At 40.2% G+C, this 18,118-nt stretch overlaps 1 protein-coding gene across 4 annotated transcripts; it reads left to right on the plus strand.

Annotated features, from left to right (window-relative positions):
- Window positions 1–373: 373 nt before the first annotated feature.
- rif1 (replication timing regulatory factor 1) lies at window positions 374–17,236 on the plus strand. Of its 4 annotated transcripts, none has more exons than XM_053626975.1 (37): window positions 376–437; window positions 563–637; window positions 1,540–1,661; window positions 1,791–1,869; window positions 2,029–2,125; window positions 2,228–2,358; window positions 2,446–2,537; window positions 3,035–3,224; window positions 3,591–3,683; window positions 3,800–3,938; window positions 4,035–4,186; window positions 4,293–4,410; window positions 4,522–4,698; window positions 5,812–5,922; window positions 6,672–6,734; window positions 6,848–6,951; window positions 8,375–8,461; window positions 8,602–8,675; window positions 8,810–8,990; window positions 9,104–9,211; window positions 9,309–9,458; window positions 9,544–9,643; window positions 9,737–10,004; window positions 10,118–10,163; window positions 10,280–10,482; window positions 10,624–10,720; window positions 11,023–11,154; window positions 11,267–11,409; window positions 11,501–11,590; window positions 11,721–11,781; window positions 11,916–14,966; window positions 15,109–15,228; window positions 15,308–15,394; window positions 15,559–15,674; window positions 16,144–16,297; window positions 16,389–16,506; window positions 16,657–17,236. In XM_053626975.1, the coding sequence occupies exons 3-37, from the start codon at window positions 1,549–1,551 to the stop codon at window positions 16,887–16,889; spliced, it is 7,278 nt and encodes a 2,425-aa protein (XP_053482950.1). In that variant the 5' UTR covers window positions 376–437; window positions 563–637; window positions 1,540–1,548; the 3' UTR covers window positions 16,890–17,236. The 4 variants fall into 4 exon arrangements, with proteins under 4 accessions (XP_053482952.1, XP_053482950.1, XP_053482953.1 ...); XM_053626978.1 differs by having other exon boundaries at window positions 16,672–17,236; XM_053626977.1 differs by lacking the exon at window positions 563–637 and having other exon boundaries at window positions 374–437.
- Window positions 17,237–18,118: the final 882 nt, after the last annotated feature.

Below are 18,118 nucleotides of genomic sequence, written 5' to 3' on the forward strand. Positions count from 1 at the left end.
TTGCACTTATTGCAAAGACATTGTGCCCAGGGGCCTCTGAATTCTTAATCCGGGCCTGACAGTGATGAAAACAAATGCACAAAAACACAGAACATACAATTGATAAATACAGATTTAAAATGCTCATTTGTAACAGTATGTTTTTAGTCTTGATTTGAAAAATCACGATAGAGATAGATGTCTAATGTCATGTTATTAATTCAGTTATAAATTCATATAATTAAATAATTTGAATGATTAATCCAATTAATCAGTCCGTAATAAATTAACGGAAATATTCCGTTAACTTCAGAACACCAATGAAGTTCTCGGGTTGCGCCTTTGTAATGAATTATTTATGAGTGGGCGGGGCCTGCGACGGGTGAAAGGTGAAGACGTTCAGCGCGCCTTGTTTGGCGCCAGCGTTTTCGCGGGACTGCAGAAGAAATAGCGAGACGGTAACTTCCCCGTTACTGACAGTCCTTGATATATATTTTTTGGAAAACCCTCGCTTGTTTTGTTAGTATAAGCTTTCTGTCCATGCTAACGCCGCTTTTTGTTGGTTGTGTTCCTTTAATTGCAGTGAGGTGAGAGAACACTACTTTTCCCCCTCGCTTCCTAGTTAGCTGCGGTGTGTGTGTTCTGGGCAGGGGGTTGGGTAAGTTAGCTAGCCACCATGCTCATCATATGAGACCGCAATATCAAATCTAACGCATCAATAATAATAAAAAAAGACAATCTAGTGTGCTTACACTCGAAGGAAAAATAAAAAGCGCTGATGTATATCTAGCAGGATTCACGCGTTTCGTTTTGGTTTCATTACCTGAGTGCAGATGTTATTAGCTGGATCTTATTAGCTGGCTGCACATTGTTTACACGATGTGCTAAACTAGAATGAGGTCGCTAGATGTGTAGCAGATCTAAAACAAAACAATCCCGGTGCTGCGTTTGGGAATTAGAGAGAATATATCACTAGATAAAATGTCTGTCGTTATGCAACTAATCAATTGGCTAGCCAGCCACCTAGCAGGGAGGAGGCAGAGAAGCTAGCTAGTTGCCACCTCCGTCTGTGCTCATCATTGCTGAATTCCTCTTTCTGATACCTAGCTGTTGAATGCGCATGTTTTCAGAGTTAGTCTAGTTATTTAACAGCCTCCGTGCATATTTGGCGTTATTGCCACCTGTTAGCTGCCATGCACCAGTGATTAAAGGGGCTTAAAGTGTAGCTAAACACTTGCAATCATGGAACACAATGTGCTTCGGTAAATGTGCTTTCTACACCATGTTGATCTTTATTCTATTCTGAAGCACATGGATCATTGTTTCCCAAAGGTGTTCATGAATTAAGAGCCAAGCATCAGCACTAGGTCTGCAGTTTTGAGCTAATCAGTAGCTACAAAATTCAATCCAGGTGTTTAAAGCTCTCTTTAAAATGTTGTTTTGTGGTTTTTCTTTCTGTGAAGAGTTTGATGGTCATAAGAAAAGCATGTGTCTAAAGTCAAAGGCATGGAGACAGGATTGGAGTTCGTGTTCCTGTTGTAATTGTTTGTGCTCCTGCAGGACGTGAGGATGATGGCCACGGTCCCCATGTCCAGCTCCAGCCTCCTCCCTCTCCTCGGGACTCTGGAAGACGATGCAGCCGGAGTGTCGGAGCAGACCGATGCCTACCTTACCATAGCCAAGTGAGTGATTGAGGCTCCGGTAGATCGGCTTGATTTATTGAAATGGTTATACTAAGCATTGTGAAGCTGTAGCGCGTTCCTAGATGTTCGTAAAATGTTACTGAGCTACTTCGTGTCTGCCGTTTTCAGTCGGCTGAGTGGAGAAGACGGACGGCAGTTCTTTCCTTTAATCGTTAAGCACTTTTCACGCCTGGGTAAAGCTTTTCAGGTAAGAACTTGCTCTAAAATCAGTTTATGTTCATTTATGTTTTTATAGTTTTTTTTTTTGGTCATATGCTTATTTGGAATTTGACACTATTCAGTGTAGTTATTTTGTAAAGTCTGCATTTCTTCTTTCATACTTGATCCTTTGCGTTCGTGCTGTCAGACTCACATATCCAGCGAGAACGAGGAGCTAAGCCAGGCTGCGCTTCAAGCTCTGGGCTTCTGTGTATTCAACACAAACATTGTATCTAGCGTTCCAGGTAGGATATGAAGCAAAGGGAACAGAATACGGATACAGCGCAAGTCTTCTGTTTTCTGTTTCTTCTTGGTTTTGAGATGCTTGCTTTGATTCTTTTTTTCAGCCAATTTTGCCGAGGAGATTTTGTCGGCCCTGTGTGCCCTGGTGTTAAAGTCGACAGATAAGAACACCTGCACACGAGCATTATGGGTCATTTCGAAACAGAACTTTCCTGCAGATATTGTTGCCAAGAAGGTCTGTAGTCAGAAAGTATTCTACAGGTTGGAGGTGCTTTTGCTTTCATTTTAAACCATGTTTGCACATTTCTCCTCTGTCTTTTAGACACCAGAAATACTCAAGACTCTTGAGGCTCTGCAGACAAAAGACATCCAGTCAGTCCTGACAGATCACGAGTCGCTAAATGTTGTTATAAAGTAAATACTCATTACATTTTTCTTTTTCCATTTTTACCTCTAAATAATACAATCTTGCACACACTGGGCACTTTTCAGTGTGAAACATATTGTTTCGCACTTGAACCCTCAATCATTGTTTGGACAAATCATGTTTCCATGGACCATTATGTACAAGTCTCTGCTAACCAAAAATTTGTAAATTATTTACTTTTACTATTGATTAGTAGTATTGCAGTGTGTAGATGAAGAACAAACTGTTAATGGTTTTACATATGTACATTTCTCTACCTCCTGATTAAACCTTTGAATTGAGTTCAGTAGACTCAAGTATGTGGGTATAAATGTAATAAGTTAAGTTAGTGTGTTTTTTTTTTTTTTGGTAGATCTATGATTCTGCTTTTAATTGTATTGGTATTCTTTGTGCTTATGTAATATAATATCCCTTGTGGGATCAATAATATTCATCTGTCCATCCATCCATCAAAAAATAAGCTGTTTGAATGTTTTGATTACAGGCTGCTTGAGCAGGCTCCTCTTCAGATGGGTGAAGGAGCAGTCTTGTGGATTAAGCTGGTCATACCTCTGGTAGTTCACTCAGCCTCGAAGGTGCGCTTGCGTGCGGCTGCTGCGCTGGAGATGGGAATGCCCCTTCTTCTGGAGAAACAGCAGGAGGTTGCTGCCATTGTAGAGCCCATGATGTCGTCGGTAAGTCTTTTCCTCATTTTCCATCTTGCAGAGACACTGCAAGAGTGTGAGAGAGGCTCTTTTGTGCCTTCAGATAAAGCGGTTTGTCCTTGGGTAGGAGGCAGTTCTGGCTTATGATTATTTGGGTGGTTGTGACTTTATTTTGCTTCCTGTTGAAAAATACCACAATCTGATTCTGTGGAGGTGACAAATTGAATGGCTTTTCACATGTTCTTTCTCCTACTGTGAAATAAGTGTTGGGCTATGTTTTGGAAAAAGTAGTTAGCACTAGATTGCTTGGGTGAGATTATGCATCTCTTTCACAACGTTCTTACAATAACTTGCTTCTTCTTCTTCTTCTTCTTCTTATTGTTGTTATTATTCTAGAAACTTATTCCTGAGATGCAGAAACTGTTCTCCACCAAGAATGAGAGCAATGTGCTGAAGCTCTGGCCTTTATTTGTAAAGCTTCTGGGCAAGGTAAGGCATGCACATGATCATGCCACTCATGATCTTTCTTTTATATGTACTGAAGAGATGTTTGGTGCAGGTAAATCTGAAATGTGGGTGCTCTTCTTTTTTTTATTTTTATGAAGTTGCTCCACAAAGGAGGTGCTTTCATAAACTCGCTGCTCTATTTGGAAGAGCTGGGCTTCCGCAGCTCCTCTCCCAGCATTAAGAAAATTGCCTTCATAGCCTGGAAGAGCCTCATTGACAACTTTGCTCTTAATCCAGGTGAGCAGTTGACCAGACTGCTGCAAACATCAACCTTGTATCTTTTTGACATTTTAATATGGATTAGATCAAACTGGATTTAAATGTCATTTCCAGATATTCTCTGTAGCAGCAAGCGATTAAAGCTGCTCATGCAGCCCCTCAGCTCCATCCTCGTGAGGACCGAAGCCTTGCTGCTCACCAAATTGGAGGTCTGGTGGTATCTGGTGGTCAAACTAGGGCCTAACCTGTCTGCTAACTTTGAACAGGTAAATAATATAATGTTAATCACAATGTAAAATACAGGCAACACAGGTTTTTAACACTATTGTGAGTTTTTCAAGGTTTTAACACACAAAACTGTTATGTATAAAGGTTGGTGTACCACTGCTGCTTAGCACACTTCCTGCAGATGCTTCATTGGTGTCTTCAGCCACTCCTGCTAGAAACACAAGCCAAAGCAATGGCATTGGACTAGTTACTCCTAAAGCAGGTATAGGGAATGTGGGTTTTTCCCCCTCTGGACATTAAATATGCTTTTGTTTTCCCTTGAAACCTGAATGTAATATCATTTCCCCCCCCCCTATTTATCTGTCCACTTTAGGTGTTCCCTCATGTAGCAGTCCAGGTTCTAGCTTTCGTCTGAGCCTTAACAGCAGCGTGAGTATCCCTCAGTCCTACTCCTCCATCCAACTGCTGGGGCTGGAGATGCTACTGCACTACTTTCTAGGCTCACAGGCCAGTGCTGCTGCAGCCAAGAATAATCTGCAGCTCAGTCTTGGTAAAGCACCAGTGCACACTTACTTTCTTTGTTGTTTGAATCCTATTTTCAGTATTGCTTCTGACTGTTTCTTAATGTACAGATTTGCGGATATTGTAATTCCCTGCCCTTTCCTGTCTGTCTACTTTAAAACTATCTGAATAGTCCCTTTTCTCAATGACCTCTAAATCCATCCACCTTTCTGCAAAGCAGTGTATACGTACTTCCATGTTATCTTATGCATGCTGGATACTTCAGGAAAATGCAGGAACATTAATGATCGTTTCCAGTTTACCGTTCTTTAACGTGTAACTGCCTTGGATGGGAAAGTAGGCTAGCTAGCAGCAACAAGAAAAATATGCATTGCTCTCGGCCTGTGTTGCCACAAGTTTACTAACAAGTGTTTACTTTTTATATTAATGTGTAATTACTCATGTCTGCAACCACAGCAAGAACACAACAATCAGAAAAACCTGAAGGTGATGAGCCTCCTCATTTTTCCTCATGGTCCTGTGACCACGCCCTCTTGCTGTCACCTCATCGACAACTACATTCAAACCCGTATTCCAATGCAATGTTTTGGTGAAAGGGCACAACGTTAAACATGAATACATTACTGATTTTTGTCTAACAATACTCAATCTATAGCTAACATCGGTAATATGGAAGCACGATTGCAACAAGAGTTTGCGGTGTGTGTTACCGTAAGTTAATCAAGAATAAGGACTTAAAGACTATATTTGCAGAAGAGCAAGCTAACAGCTACCGTTATCATATCTCCTCCGCTAACGTTAGCTGGGCTGGACAATACAAAAACTCTTAGCTTCATAATCAAACAGGTACTGCTCAATGAAGAATTTGTATCCTTTATCAAGGATAAAGTCGTAAGTAAAAACTTGTCTACAAGTCGCTGTACATCATCTAGACATATTTCTGGCAGATGTAGAAGAGACTGGGTAAACGCCACAGCGTTCCGCTATGCTGGCGGAAGTAACCATACGATGCTTTGAGTCAGAACAGAAGTTGCATGACGTCTTGTGAAAATGGTCTATTGTAAGTTTAGGATTCTACGGCACAATGGCTATTTGTGAACCGTATCATTATCAAATTCTTTGCTTTTTTTTTTTTTTCCAGAGCCTTTGACACACAACCTTCTCAGCAACCACTCTTTCTTCAGCAAGCACTCCTCCACACTCATTTCAGCTGTTCGAGATGGCTTCACCTCTGTGGGCAAAGATGCTCCAGGTACTCAATTGCCTCAATTCACTATGCAGTGGCTAGTTTTTGAGACTGTTTTAGTGTGCAGCTGCATTCAGCCTTTATTCAGTTAATTATGGTGTGTGATTTGTCTATAAATAAATTGTACCTTTCTCTTAACCATTCCCTGCCATTGTTATAGCTAATACTGACCTATTAGATTTCCTTAAAGTGTGCCTGTGACTTCAGAGTACCCCTTAATGTTGGAACCCTTATGTATTGCTTCTAATTGTTTAGGATCTAGTGTGCTAAGCTCCACATTGCCATTGTTTGGTTTTTTTTTAATAATTTTTTTTTATTAATCTAAATGAATTAAGAGAAAAACTGGTTCTAATAAGAGTGGATCCACCTGAATAATATGAATTTGGATAATTTGGCATGCACTCTTAGGAGACAACAGTCTCATTGTGCAGTTGCCAGCCCCCCAAGAGCCTCTGTTATTCTTTTGTCAGTGGATGGATTTTTTTATTTTATTTTAACATTTGTTTATACAGTTACCCAATCATTGCACTGTATTATCTCCAGATGGCCTGAATTGCATCCAGATGTAAATCGAGCTGCTGTGGTTGATTTGTCATATTATGAAATATTGATCATTTACACAAGATACTTACTCGAACTTTTCCCCTATACATGTCATGCCTAGCACATTGTTTGGGCAGTTTTTTAAATATAAATAGTTAAATTAAATGAAACTAGTAAAATAAACATGCTTTTTGTTGTATTTCTTTGTTTAGAAGCGTTGCTGAGTCTGATATGGACCAGCCTTGTTGGTCATGTCAATACAACAATAGAGGCTGGTAAGTGCTGCATTGGTCTATAAATCTGTATTAATACACAGGCATGAATAAAAGTGTTCTGTTGCTGTTTTAAGCCTGCATCTGTTCCATCTTTGTGGTTCCTTTTTTCACAGCTGGCAATAAGAAGGAGAGACAGGGTTCTGAGGTACTTACTCTCCTGCTACAGGCCCTGCAGTCTATTGTGTCCTCTGAAACCCTGCCAGCTCCACGGGCTCTGGTAAATCATCTCACTTTGCAAATGGCTGCCCTTGAAAATCAGCTCCTTCAGACCCTAGCGGCGAATACTAATTACAAGTACTCATTCAACACCCTTTGAGGTTTCTAAACTTGAGATGCCAACACCCCAAAACTTTTGAGTCCTCATGGCATGCTAAGACTTGGACACCTCAAAGACTTAAAATGAGAATTCATCGCTAGCGTTTTGATGGTGATTTTTAATTACATACAAAAGCCTTTTTGTAAACATCTCGTCCCAGATTTTGCCGAACACTGCTTCCTCAGGATGTCCAGGGGTCCTTAAAAAGTCTTAAAATGTCTTTCGTTTATTAAAGTAAAAAATAAGACCTTAATTAGCATTAAAATGTCTTAAATTCACGTTTCAAGGGTCTTAAAAATGCAACAGAACTGACACCGTAAAGAATATTTAGATTTTATTTTGGCTTGTTGCTTTTTGAGATGGTAAAGCTGTGTCATTGTGTTGCACTTAGTGTGTGTCCTCTGCGTTCTAGAGCGGCTCGGTTCACAGGAAATGCCGCTCCACACCAACTTGTCTCTCTCTGTGCTGCGAGTTTGAGTCGCTTATAACATGCATTTAGACACAACACTCGCCAGATTCACTTTGGTTTTACGTTGGCGTAATCTCAAACATTTTTGTGGGCAGAGGTTTACAGCATTTCTCCTGATTAATAATGAGAAGTGAATTACAAAATCTGTTGCCAACGAAACGGAGGTTTTCCTGCGGTTTTCCACCACAAAATACGTCATAAGGTCTAACGCATATAGGTGAATGAAGTCAGAAATATATTACTATTGTTGTATTACTAATTGTACCCCCAAATAAAAAGTTTGTTATGCAAAGGTTATTATTATTATTTAGTGCCATAAGTAATATTGCAAAATAGCAAAGTGTTTTTTTTTTTTTTTTTTTTTTTTTTTTTTTTTTTTTTTTTTTTTTTTAAATGTATATATTCTTTATTAAAATTTAACACTACTTATTAAATTATCCTGGCATTATTTTACAAAAAAAAACTAGTAAACACTGCTGCGAGGGGGTTTCTAATACAGCTGCTCAGGGAGTGATGGTAAATTTGACATCTTTTTCTCTTCTGACTGCTGTAATCCATCGCTGTATATTTTTATTTCCTCTCTTGGAAAGTCATGGAAAGGAAATACTGGATTTTTTTCACTTGTACTGTTTGAGCAATGGTAATGCATGGTCTCCCATATACCTTTATAGTTTACTTAAACTCAGAAATGGATGTATATACATGATGTATCATGTAGCATGCTTGAAGTGACGTGCAGGTCTTAAAATGTTTTGGAAATGGCTTTAATATGGTATTATAAAGTATTAAATTTAAAGTACAGATACCCTGTTTATATGCTATGCAATTTCTTAAACTGATTGTCCTGCTTTACAGGTTTTGTTGGAAGCTACTGTGAAAGCCATACCTCAGAAGGTGTTGGGGTCTGCAGCATATCAAGTGGCCAACATGGATGTCTTGAATGTCAGTTTGGTGGTTGTTTGTAGCTGACCATTTTATAATAACCTGTATTTAGAAACAGTCGTAAAATGTGCTATTTGGAAATCATTTATTTATAAATGCATTCCTTGATGCGTAAAGTTATCCTATCTGTTTCTGCTTAGGGTACCCCAGCTCTTTTCTTGATCCTCCTCTTCTACAAGAGCAGTATGCTCTCATCATTTGTGGCTGAAGAAAGGCAAGTTCTTTAGTGTTGTCGGCCTTTGCTTGTTCTTATTGCTATTTAAATGAGTCTTTTGGTCATACAGAGAACTATAGATTTGGTTAAATGGTCTATGATTGGTTTGCCTTTCTTTTCTTGCTATCTCGTAGGTTCTTTGTGTGTTTGGAGACCCTAGTCAGTTGCGGTCTCTGTGGGCCCACATCCCCCCTGGCCTTTGGCGAGTCAGTTTTGGGTACATTCAGTGGCAGTGTGGAGGCTGTGGAAAACAAAGAGCATTTGTGGAGAATGTGGAGTGTAGTTGTGAACCCTTTAACTGATACCATTACACAGGTTTGTTTTGCGTTTATACTAGATTACTCTTTGTCGGTCCTCATTTTGAGCATTAACAGAGAACCACCACATTTTATTTATTTATTTATTTATTTATTTATTTATTTTTACAGACAAATGAGGTGAATCAAGGAGATGCCCTGGAGCATAACTTCAGTGCAATTCATAGTGCCTTGATGTTTCCCATTACTCACCTTTTGCCTGGCTCAGGTCTTCCACAGGTCAGTAGGCATCTGCTGTACTTGCACATATTTTGGTCTTTATAGTCAGTTGCTGGCACAGAATTCTCAGATTGCTTTACTATAATTTCTGCATTAGATGACGCAGAAGACCATGCTGAACGCTTGGTCTCGACTATACAAGGCTTTTGCTCGCTGCTCCGCTCTCGTGGCCACAGCGGAAGAGAATGTGTGCTGCGAAGAGTTGTGTGCCAGGATATCTGCTGCACTGGATGGTGATGCCCTGAAGGTATACAGCATACATGGAACATGACAGTTTGTTCATTATATTTATCTCAAATTAATCAAGCTCTGTTTCTCCCACCCCTGTCTAGAGTTTGTCCACTCTTGAGGCAGTAGCAAGTATATTGCTGTCAATTATTGAAAGTGTGGACTTCTCTCCATTTACCCCTCAGTTTCAGCAGAAGATGAAATGTAAGCCATTGTGTGTTTTGCTTTAGATGTTAGGACAGGTTTATTTTTTTTTAAATGGTTTTACAATTTAACAATGAACTTTTCCCTCCTTAGCCCCTCACACACCACTTGGTTGGGTTCGAAAGAGGAACAAAGCTCTGGGGAATCTCTCAAACTTCCATGTGCTCTTGGTGCAGTCTTTAGAGGTTTTCCTAACTTTGGCCTCTTCAGAGGAGAACAGTGCAGTTTTAAGTGGCATTGGTACAGTGCTCTTCTCTATTGTGTCTGTTCTTTTCACAAACCTTGCGTTGCCCACCGTTATCCAAGAGTCACTGGCTTCCCTTACCAAACCTCTTGCACTTCTTTATGGTCAGGTAGGAAGGTGAGTTTTCAGTATTTTAGACGACGTATATGGTACTAATTAAACGTCTTCAAACAAAACCTGAATACCTCTACACATACTGAATGCATTTTTTTGTCTCTTAACTCTTGTAGTTCAGAAAGTGACCAGTCCAAGACCCACTCTGTGCTAGGATCCAAGGTAAATGTATTTCTGAAGTTGAAGATGCTGATCGTCACCTATAGATGTTCGCTCATCCTTTTGTCACAATCCTGATATCCTATTTAAAAGACAAGTCTTTTCTACCTTCAATTTAGTTGGAAAAGCTGGTAGGAGATGTACTTGGCACCTTGCAAACGCGTTCTGCACTGCAGTATGATGATGAGCTGCTGGAGGTTTTATCTCCTTTACTCTGTGTGCTTTTCCAACACAAGAGCAAACAAATCCGCTCAGTCATCACTCAATTCTGGAATGCCACTTTTGGAAAAGCCCTTGTGCTGACATATCCTGAGAGTCTCAGGTGCGTGTGTGCATTGTATATTATAATGTCCATTTAAAAGACCTTTGTTAACAATGATGTTAAAAGTATTCCTTGTGTTATTATATAGAAAAGTGCCTTGGCCCAAAAAGCCTTCACTGATGAAAGTAAAATTTCTTCTAGGTCTGTTTTAAGTCAAGCTAAGCAGAAGTCTCCCTTAATTTTACCTGGTTTTCAACCAGTTGAAAACTCCTCTGAGGATTTCAGTGGACAGTGCTCAGTAAGTTCTGTTTAGCATTTCTAGCATCAGACAGAATCACAGTAGTACAAAACCTGACTAACCAGTATATTATGTAAGCTTATAATACTTTTCAAGTTCGGTACACTTTTTTTTTTATACTTCATGTTGTGCATTGATTGACAGCATACCGTGTAAGACACTGCCCACTGGTTGAATTTCACTATCTGAAAGGGTTTTCCTAGGAGGCCACACATTTTAGAAAATAATTTTATTAGACATTATTTAATCTGTAATGGTGCACCAAATGTATTCATCTTCATAGTTCATTTTGTTTTGAGCAGAGTGAGTGTTCTCAACTTGACACCAAGATCAGTGGGATGATGGTGACTTCAGTGGGAAAGAGAGAATCCTTACTAACCAGGGCAGCAGAGCTAAAGGAAAAGAGCTCTGGAACACCCTCCAAGCCTGTATCGGTAAATGACCTGAAATGACGGGTTTTTTTTTTTTTTTTTTTTTTTTTTTTTTTTCCTTTTGGATCTTCTCAGTTGTATCATATTTTGGTTGATGGTGGTGTAACATTTGCAGGTGAAACTGGATTTCGGGTCTCCGAAACCGCCACGAAAAGAAGTTCTTGAGGAGGAGGCGTCGGTAGATTTCGTCTTCATTCCACCTGAGGCAAAGGAGAGAGTGTTGACTGAACATCAGAAGGAGGTCAAAAGAACTAAAAGGTAGTAAAGCTTACCAGGTTTTGTACTGCAGCAAAATGTCTCATATGTAAACATGTGTAACTTATGTACTGCTTGATTCCTTCTTTCCTAGGGTTGATATCCCTGCCATGTACAATAACTTGGATGCCTCTTTGGATACTACAGTCTTTACACAGTACACTCAGAGCCAAGAGGAGTCCATGTATGTACTGTTGTTGTTGTTGTTGTTGTTGTTGTTGTTTTTTATTTCTCCTTCTTCTGCATTAGTTTCATTATCTCAGCATCTCTGTCTTTCAGTACTTTGCTGTTTACCAGCATGTGTTTGCATTTAGGGACAAATTTCCAACACAGGAACAAGCTGAGACCAAAGAAATTAATATGACTGAACCGAAGGTAGGACTGTGTATATCTGACTGGACTGAAAAGTCATTTATTGTGCAAATGGTTGTATTATTTTAATTGGAGCAAGAGAAGTTAATACCTCAAGTAGTAAATAGTTTTTTGTTTTTAATCCGTTGGATTTAAAGGAGGAGGCATCATCTGTAAGCGAGGATCAGAAGATGCAAGATTACATCAGTCCAGACACAACATCACAAGACAAAGCAACAAATGAAGCTAACCAAACTACTGAGGTGCCGTCTTCAGCGGACGTCTCAGCTTTGGATGCCGGTGAACTTCAGGATTCTGCAAGCCATATAGAGAGCCAAAGCCCAGGTGTGTCTGGTTCATCTGACATGATCTCTGGTACTCCACCAAAGTCTAGCAGCCGACGTCAGTCCTTCATCACCCTTGAGAAATATGCAGAGGGTAGGCCAGCTAGTTCCCCAAGTGTTACACAATTTACTGGCCCACTCTCTAGGACTTTTTGTAGTCAGGAGTCTCCAAAGTCACAAAATGACTCGAAATCGCCTCCACCTTCTTCTTACTCGCAGCCAGAAATTGTTAAAGAGGTCTCTAAGGAATCTGCTGCTAATATTACCCAGGAGTCTACTAATCAGGCTGATGGACTAAACATGGAAATAACAGCAGAGTTAAAGTCAGTAGTTAAATGTCCAAGTGAAGGCACAGAAGATGAAGATGATGTGATCCCAGACACCCAGACCCAAGAGCTGAATGAGGCAGTTGATACTGGTAACAAGTCTTCAGACAAATCCAGTGTGGTGGTGGTGAACACTGAAATTGCCTCCCCTGGTGGAGAATCTGAGGTTGTTGCTTCTCAGGATTCAAGTCAGGTTGAACCAAGGAGGTCGGGTAGACGCAGAAGTAGACCTGTCCTGCCAGGGGAAGAGTCAGACCAGGAATCCAAAAGCAAGCAGCAGAAAAAGGCATCAACTTCAAATAATGCACAAAAGTCTACACCTGCCAAGAAAACAGACATCTTGCCTACAAGAACCAGAAGAAGTAGAGTCCATGAAGAGAACATGAGTGAAAGTGGCAAATTGCAGGATAGTGAACGTGAAGATAAACAGAAACATTCACAAGTACCACCATCTCCTGCTGCCACTACAAGTTCATCGCAGGGAAAGAGGAGTAGGAGTAAAGAAGTTAACCAGACTGAGCCATCTATTGAACAACAGTCTCCTTTAAGTCAAACAGATAAGAGGGAGTCTCCTCTTAATCCTTCAGATAGTCCATCACATGGTAGGCCTGTAAGGCGGACCAGAGTAACCAATGCTAATGTGGACGTTTCTGACAAAAGACAAAGAGTTGGGGACTCTCCGGGAGACTCTCCAGCTGGTGTGTCCAAACAAGTGGACAGCTCTGCATCAGATGCTGATAGCCAGTCACCTGGCAGACCAAGAAGAGCAAGGAGGACTGAAGCACAAAACAAAGATAAGCCTGGGCTGAGAAATGAACAAGTGAGTGACCCAGGTCATGCTCAGACACCAAAACCCACAAAAGGCAAAGTAGGTAGGTGGAAGAAGGTTATGGAAGAAACGAGTAACCTCAGTAAAGACACTACTCCATCAGGTTCAGTGATTTCTGAATGCTCACAGGGTAATGAGATCAGTGAGTTACAGGACAATTCTCAAGGCCGTGGGAAATACAGAACTCGTCGGTCATCTCAAACCTTATTGGCATCTGTTGAAAACTCAGAGTCTGATGGGTCTGATACCCGAGACGGACAAAGATCTAAAAGGGCAAGAGGGCATAAGTCATCTTCTGAAGTGATGCCAAGCACAGAGATGAATGAAAATGCGCCTGGGGATATGTTGGGCAAAGAAGATGCAGATATCCCTTCAGTTCCAATGGACGTGTCAAATAATGAACCAGAGGTCTGTTTAGGTGAAAGCACACTGAATGAGGTTCAACACCTTCACAAAGCTGATGACAAAGATGAGGCCCCTGCAGCAGAAGGCCAAGCGATTGAACTTCATAACACTTCTGATGCAAAATCAGCTAATGATGAGCAACAGAGTGATAAAGACGCTAAGATGCAAACAGATTCCGATAAGATGGAGCTGGTAAACGCTGTTCTGGAAGAGAGCGCTGTTGAGAAAGAAGCCCTTCCATCTTCACAGCACAGCCTACAGCTACCTGCAAAAGTTGAGTTAAAGGCTCCCGAATCGCGTGCATGTCCACATAGTAAAAGAGGTCGTGGACGCAGACGCTCCTCTAACTGTAACTGCCACCAAGTTAGCAGCACACCTTCAAAAGGACAATGCAGTGATTCTCAGGTCGTACAGGATCTAAAGGAAAACACGGTTCTGCTTGAATCCAGCAGCCTACCAGCTGAAGCGGAGTTGTACAGTATTGCATCCGTCTTACCCGAAAAAGAGAGTGTGGCACTTCAAGATAATTGTCCTGACATTGCAAATGTCCAGTCTTCTCCATCCTTGGCCAGTTTGTCAGAAGCGGAGGTGCCTGCTGAAAGCCCAGTGGAAAAGCATAATGAAAGTGTTTCCCAGTCCTCTGATGTGAGTGAAGGTATGACGCAGGCAGAGGAACACCACAAAGACAATATAGATGACACGGAGGATAAGCATGAGGAAAAGGAACAGGATAAAACATCTTCAGAAAACGCATTTAGCCAGGAGCAACCACAGGAAGGTCCAAGTACACCAGATGCCGATCCAAGTGTACCAGATGCTTCTCCAAGCCATAGCCAGCCTGTGGAGGATAAGCCAGTATGCCAGGAACAGTCCAAATCTCCTGTCAGTCAGGAGGAAATAGCTCACAGTGGAGAAATAACTGAGATGCCAGAAAAGGAGGAACTTGTGCCTGAACTTGATGTTGCAGTTACTGTACTTCCAGAGGGTACTGAATTAGACAGGATTCCTCATGAAGAGGGGGATGATGGTGAAGCAACACAGATGGACCCAGATCTTCAACCTGAGACCACTCTATCTTGTGAAGCACCTGTATCTCCACAAACTGACTCAGCGGAAGAATGCTTGGACTCCCCGCCCAAACAGAAATCTTCAGATTCTCTTTGTAGAAACGCAGACGTGAGGCAGAGTCCCAGTAACAGTGCAACACGTGGTGTATGGTCACCATCAGCTTCTCCATCTACAAGCATTCTGAAGAAAGGACAGAAGAGGCAATGTGAAGAAGAGTCTCCTTCACCTCTCATTAAGGTAGTATTTTAAGGATAAAATGTTTATTAAAGATCAAAAGCTTAATTCTAGTATAATATAGTGTGTCTGGGAATATTGCTGTGTATTTTAATGTGTTGGGTCCCTCCAACCCCCCCCCCCCCCCCCTTTTCTTTTTGTGTAGTCTCGCAGAGTGTCTTTCGCAAACCCGATATACCAGCAGGAATTGGCTGATGACATTGACCGCCGTAGTCCAGTAATACGGACCAGCTCTCCAAAATCAAAAGCTGTTGGACAGCCCAAGGTATTATGACTGAGATTTCTGTGTTCTTAAGATATTAAAGCAAAGGAGCTAATTTAATTAGAATGCAATTGTATTACAGTACATCACAACACCTACAAAAGGCCTGTTGACCCTCAGCCCTCGCAACCTTCGCAGTCCAGGTTACAGGAGTTCAAAGAAATGCCTGGTATTTGTTCCTGTTTATTCTTAGAACATTTTTTATCATTTTATTTTCCCCCATTTTGATAGGACTGGTTTGATTATTCTTAAGCCTGTTCTCTCGAGTCCAGCTTAATGAGTATTGAATATTTAACATACAAATGTTTATATTAATGTTTAACCTGGCAACAGATTTCAGAAATGAGTCAGGAGCCTCGGCCTATTCCAAAGGATTGTGTTTATCCTGCTCTTGTCTGCTGTTCTACCCCTGTGGAGGCTGTTCTGCCGCAGATTTCTTCCTCAATGTGGCAAGTTTTAATGGGCAGCATTTTGTCTACACTGATTGCACCCGTGCTCATTTACCGGATCAAAGTGGATGACATTGGCCTCTCTAATTTGCTTCTCATTACATTCTCATGAGCATTGCATGCCCTCAAATAATTCCCTTTCCCCCCCCTGAATTATGGTGACTTTAAAGGTGACCTGATCAAGTTGACCTCATTGCACAAGCTGTGTTGATAAAACTTGCACTTAATTTCTGTAAAAGTACACATGTAGACACTAGTTTTCTTACCTCTTGACTAAATAAGAATGAGTGTGTGTGTGTGTGTATGTATGTATGTGTATATATATATATATATATATATATATATATATATATATATATATATATATATATATATATATATATATATATATATATATATATATATATTATAAAAATTCCTTTTTCAAGTGTGTATTCACTTGTAGTCACTGTATTTTTCTTGTACCTAGGCCTCGTGGCTTTGGTCAGCTTGTGCGTGCTAAGAATATTAAAACAGTTGGAGATCTGAGTGCTCTATCCCCAAATGAAATCAAGTCGCTCCCTATTCGTTCACCTAAGATGTCAAATCTCAAAAAAGCACTGAAAACCTATCATGAGCAGCAGGTACAGTAAAACAAAAAAAAAATCACTTTATTGGGAATATTGTGCTTAGCTGATGTATTGTGTTTTACTGAAGTTTGATTTTTCCTTTAAGTGCAAAGGGCGGCCTGATGACCTGAAAAGCTTTGATGAAATGGAGAAAATGACCTCTGAGCCTGAGGAGACTACTGCAGCTCCAAATCAAGAGGACCAGACATCTGGAGATGGACAAGGTACAATTGTCAGATTAGCAGTATAGATTACCTGCATCATGTATGAAAGAATACAGAGAACTTCTACCACATAATTTTCAGCAAATAGATACTAGACATTGACATGAGGGCTTTTTTTTTAAAAATTATTTTATTCATTATTAACTGCAGAAGTCATCTCATTAGAATTGCCAACTGTAGAGCAGAAACAAGAAGAACCAGTGCCTGTGCAGCTGCTTTCAGATGTTGCCGCTCTGGGATCTCGTCTAACCCAGGAGGAGCTCGGTCGCTATTCACCAAGAGAATTGGGTCTGATGCATGAACAACTCAGTGGGATGATGAGGAGTATTGTGGATCATCTTCAGTCACGTTTGGTCAGCAACCTTGAGGACAGTTTGTCATGATTGCAACCATCCTTCTCATCCTCAGCCTCCTACATGGAACATGACTGGTTTTTAACATGGTTATTAGCAGTGGACTACATGGTTTTTAGTTATTGTTTTAGCTGTGGATCTTCTAACATCTTTCCAGACTTGTGGGATGGGTCTGTGACTACCTGCTTGGACATTAATCGTTTGTACCATATTCATATCCTTTGAGCGCATTATAGATAGATGGGCCTTTCTTAGCCTTTTTATTGGTGGTTCTTAACGAAATCTGTGCAGATCACAATGCAGATGGCACTTTTAGTATTACAATACTTTTTTCTTTCTTTCTTTTTTTTTTTTTAAATAAAGGAATGAAGGTGTAAGAGTGGTGTTTTTAACTGAGAATTTACCTGCAGGATTGATGTCTTTGGTGCATTTATTTGTTTCATGGATCAGAATTATGGAACATGGATAATTTTCTACCACACATGGTGATCCTCGCTGCATCCTTCATTTCCAAGATGATTGTTTAATAGGTAATCCAACTCACATTTTAGACTTCACAGTAGTCTTTATTATCCTCCTTTTTTTTTTTTTGGTTATTATAAAAAAGACTGCTAGTGAACACTATAGAATTTGAGTTTACAGATAGTGTTCATGCAACCTGTGATGTAAGGAAATCTTTAGTCTGTAAAAATTTTTGTAAAATCAACAAGGATAAATCGTACTGGTAGTGTGACAAACTCTTGTTTTCAGTCATTGGCAGCCTTATTTAGGATAATTAGCATTCCATTTCTATTATTTAGAGTTATCTATATTCATAAACCAAAATTCATGCAGAGATTTTATTTCACCACAGATGTCTTCTGTTATCAATGCATTATTGCTAACTATATTCATTTAATTATTTCATACATTGTCTCAACACAAGGACAGTCCAGGAAGTGGAAGTTTTTGTTTTAAAGGGATATTTAAAAGTGGAAATGCATGTGGTTGCATGCAGTGTTTATGTAATAAAACCATCTAAAACCCTGGATATATTTTAAATAATTTATGTATCAAAGAAATTGACTTCTTTTACGTAAGGCTACATATTCAGGACAAGAGACAGATATACTGCAGAAGCATGGTGTGCTTTATTAGCTACTGAGCCAAAATATGACTCTAACCCTAGACCTAGGGAACTGGAAGAAACAAAACACACATACAACTTGTGACCAGCCTTCAGCAAAGGAGGGAAGAGGTTTGTTTCTTGGAACTCTTCA

This window comes from Ictalurus furcatus, chromosome 6 (assembly GCF_023375685.1).
Source record: "Ictalurus furcatus strain D&B chromosome 6, Billie_1.0, whole genome shotgun sequence".
Classification (NCBI taxonomy): Eukaryota; Metazoa; Chordata; class Actinopteri; order Siluriformes; family Ictaluridae; genus Ictalurus; species Ictalurus furcatus.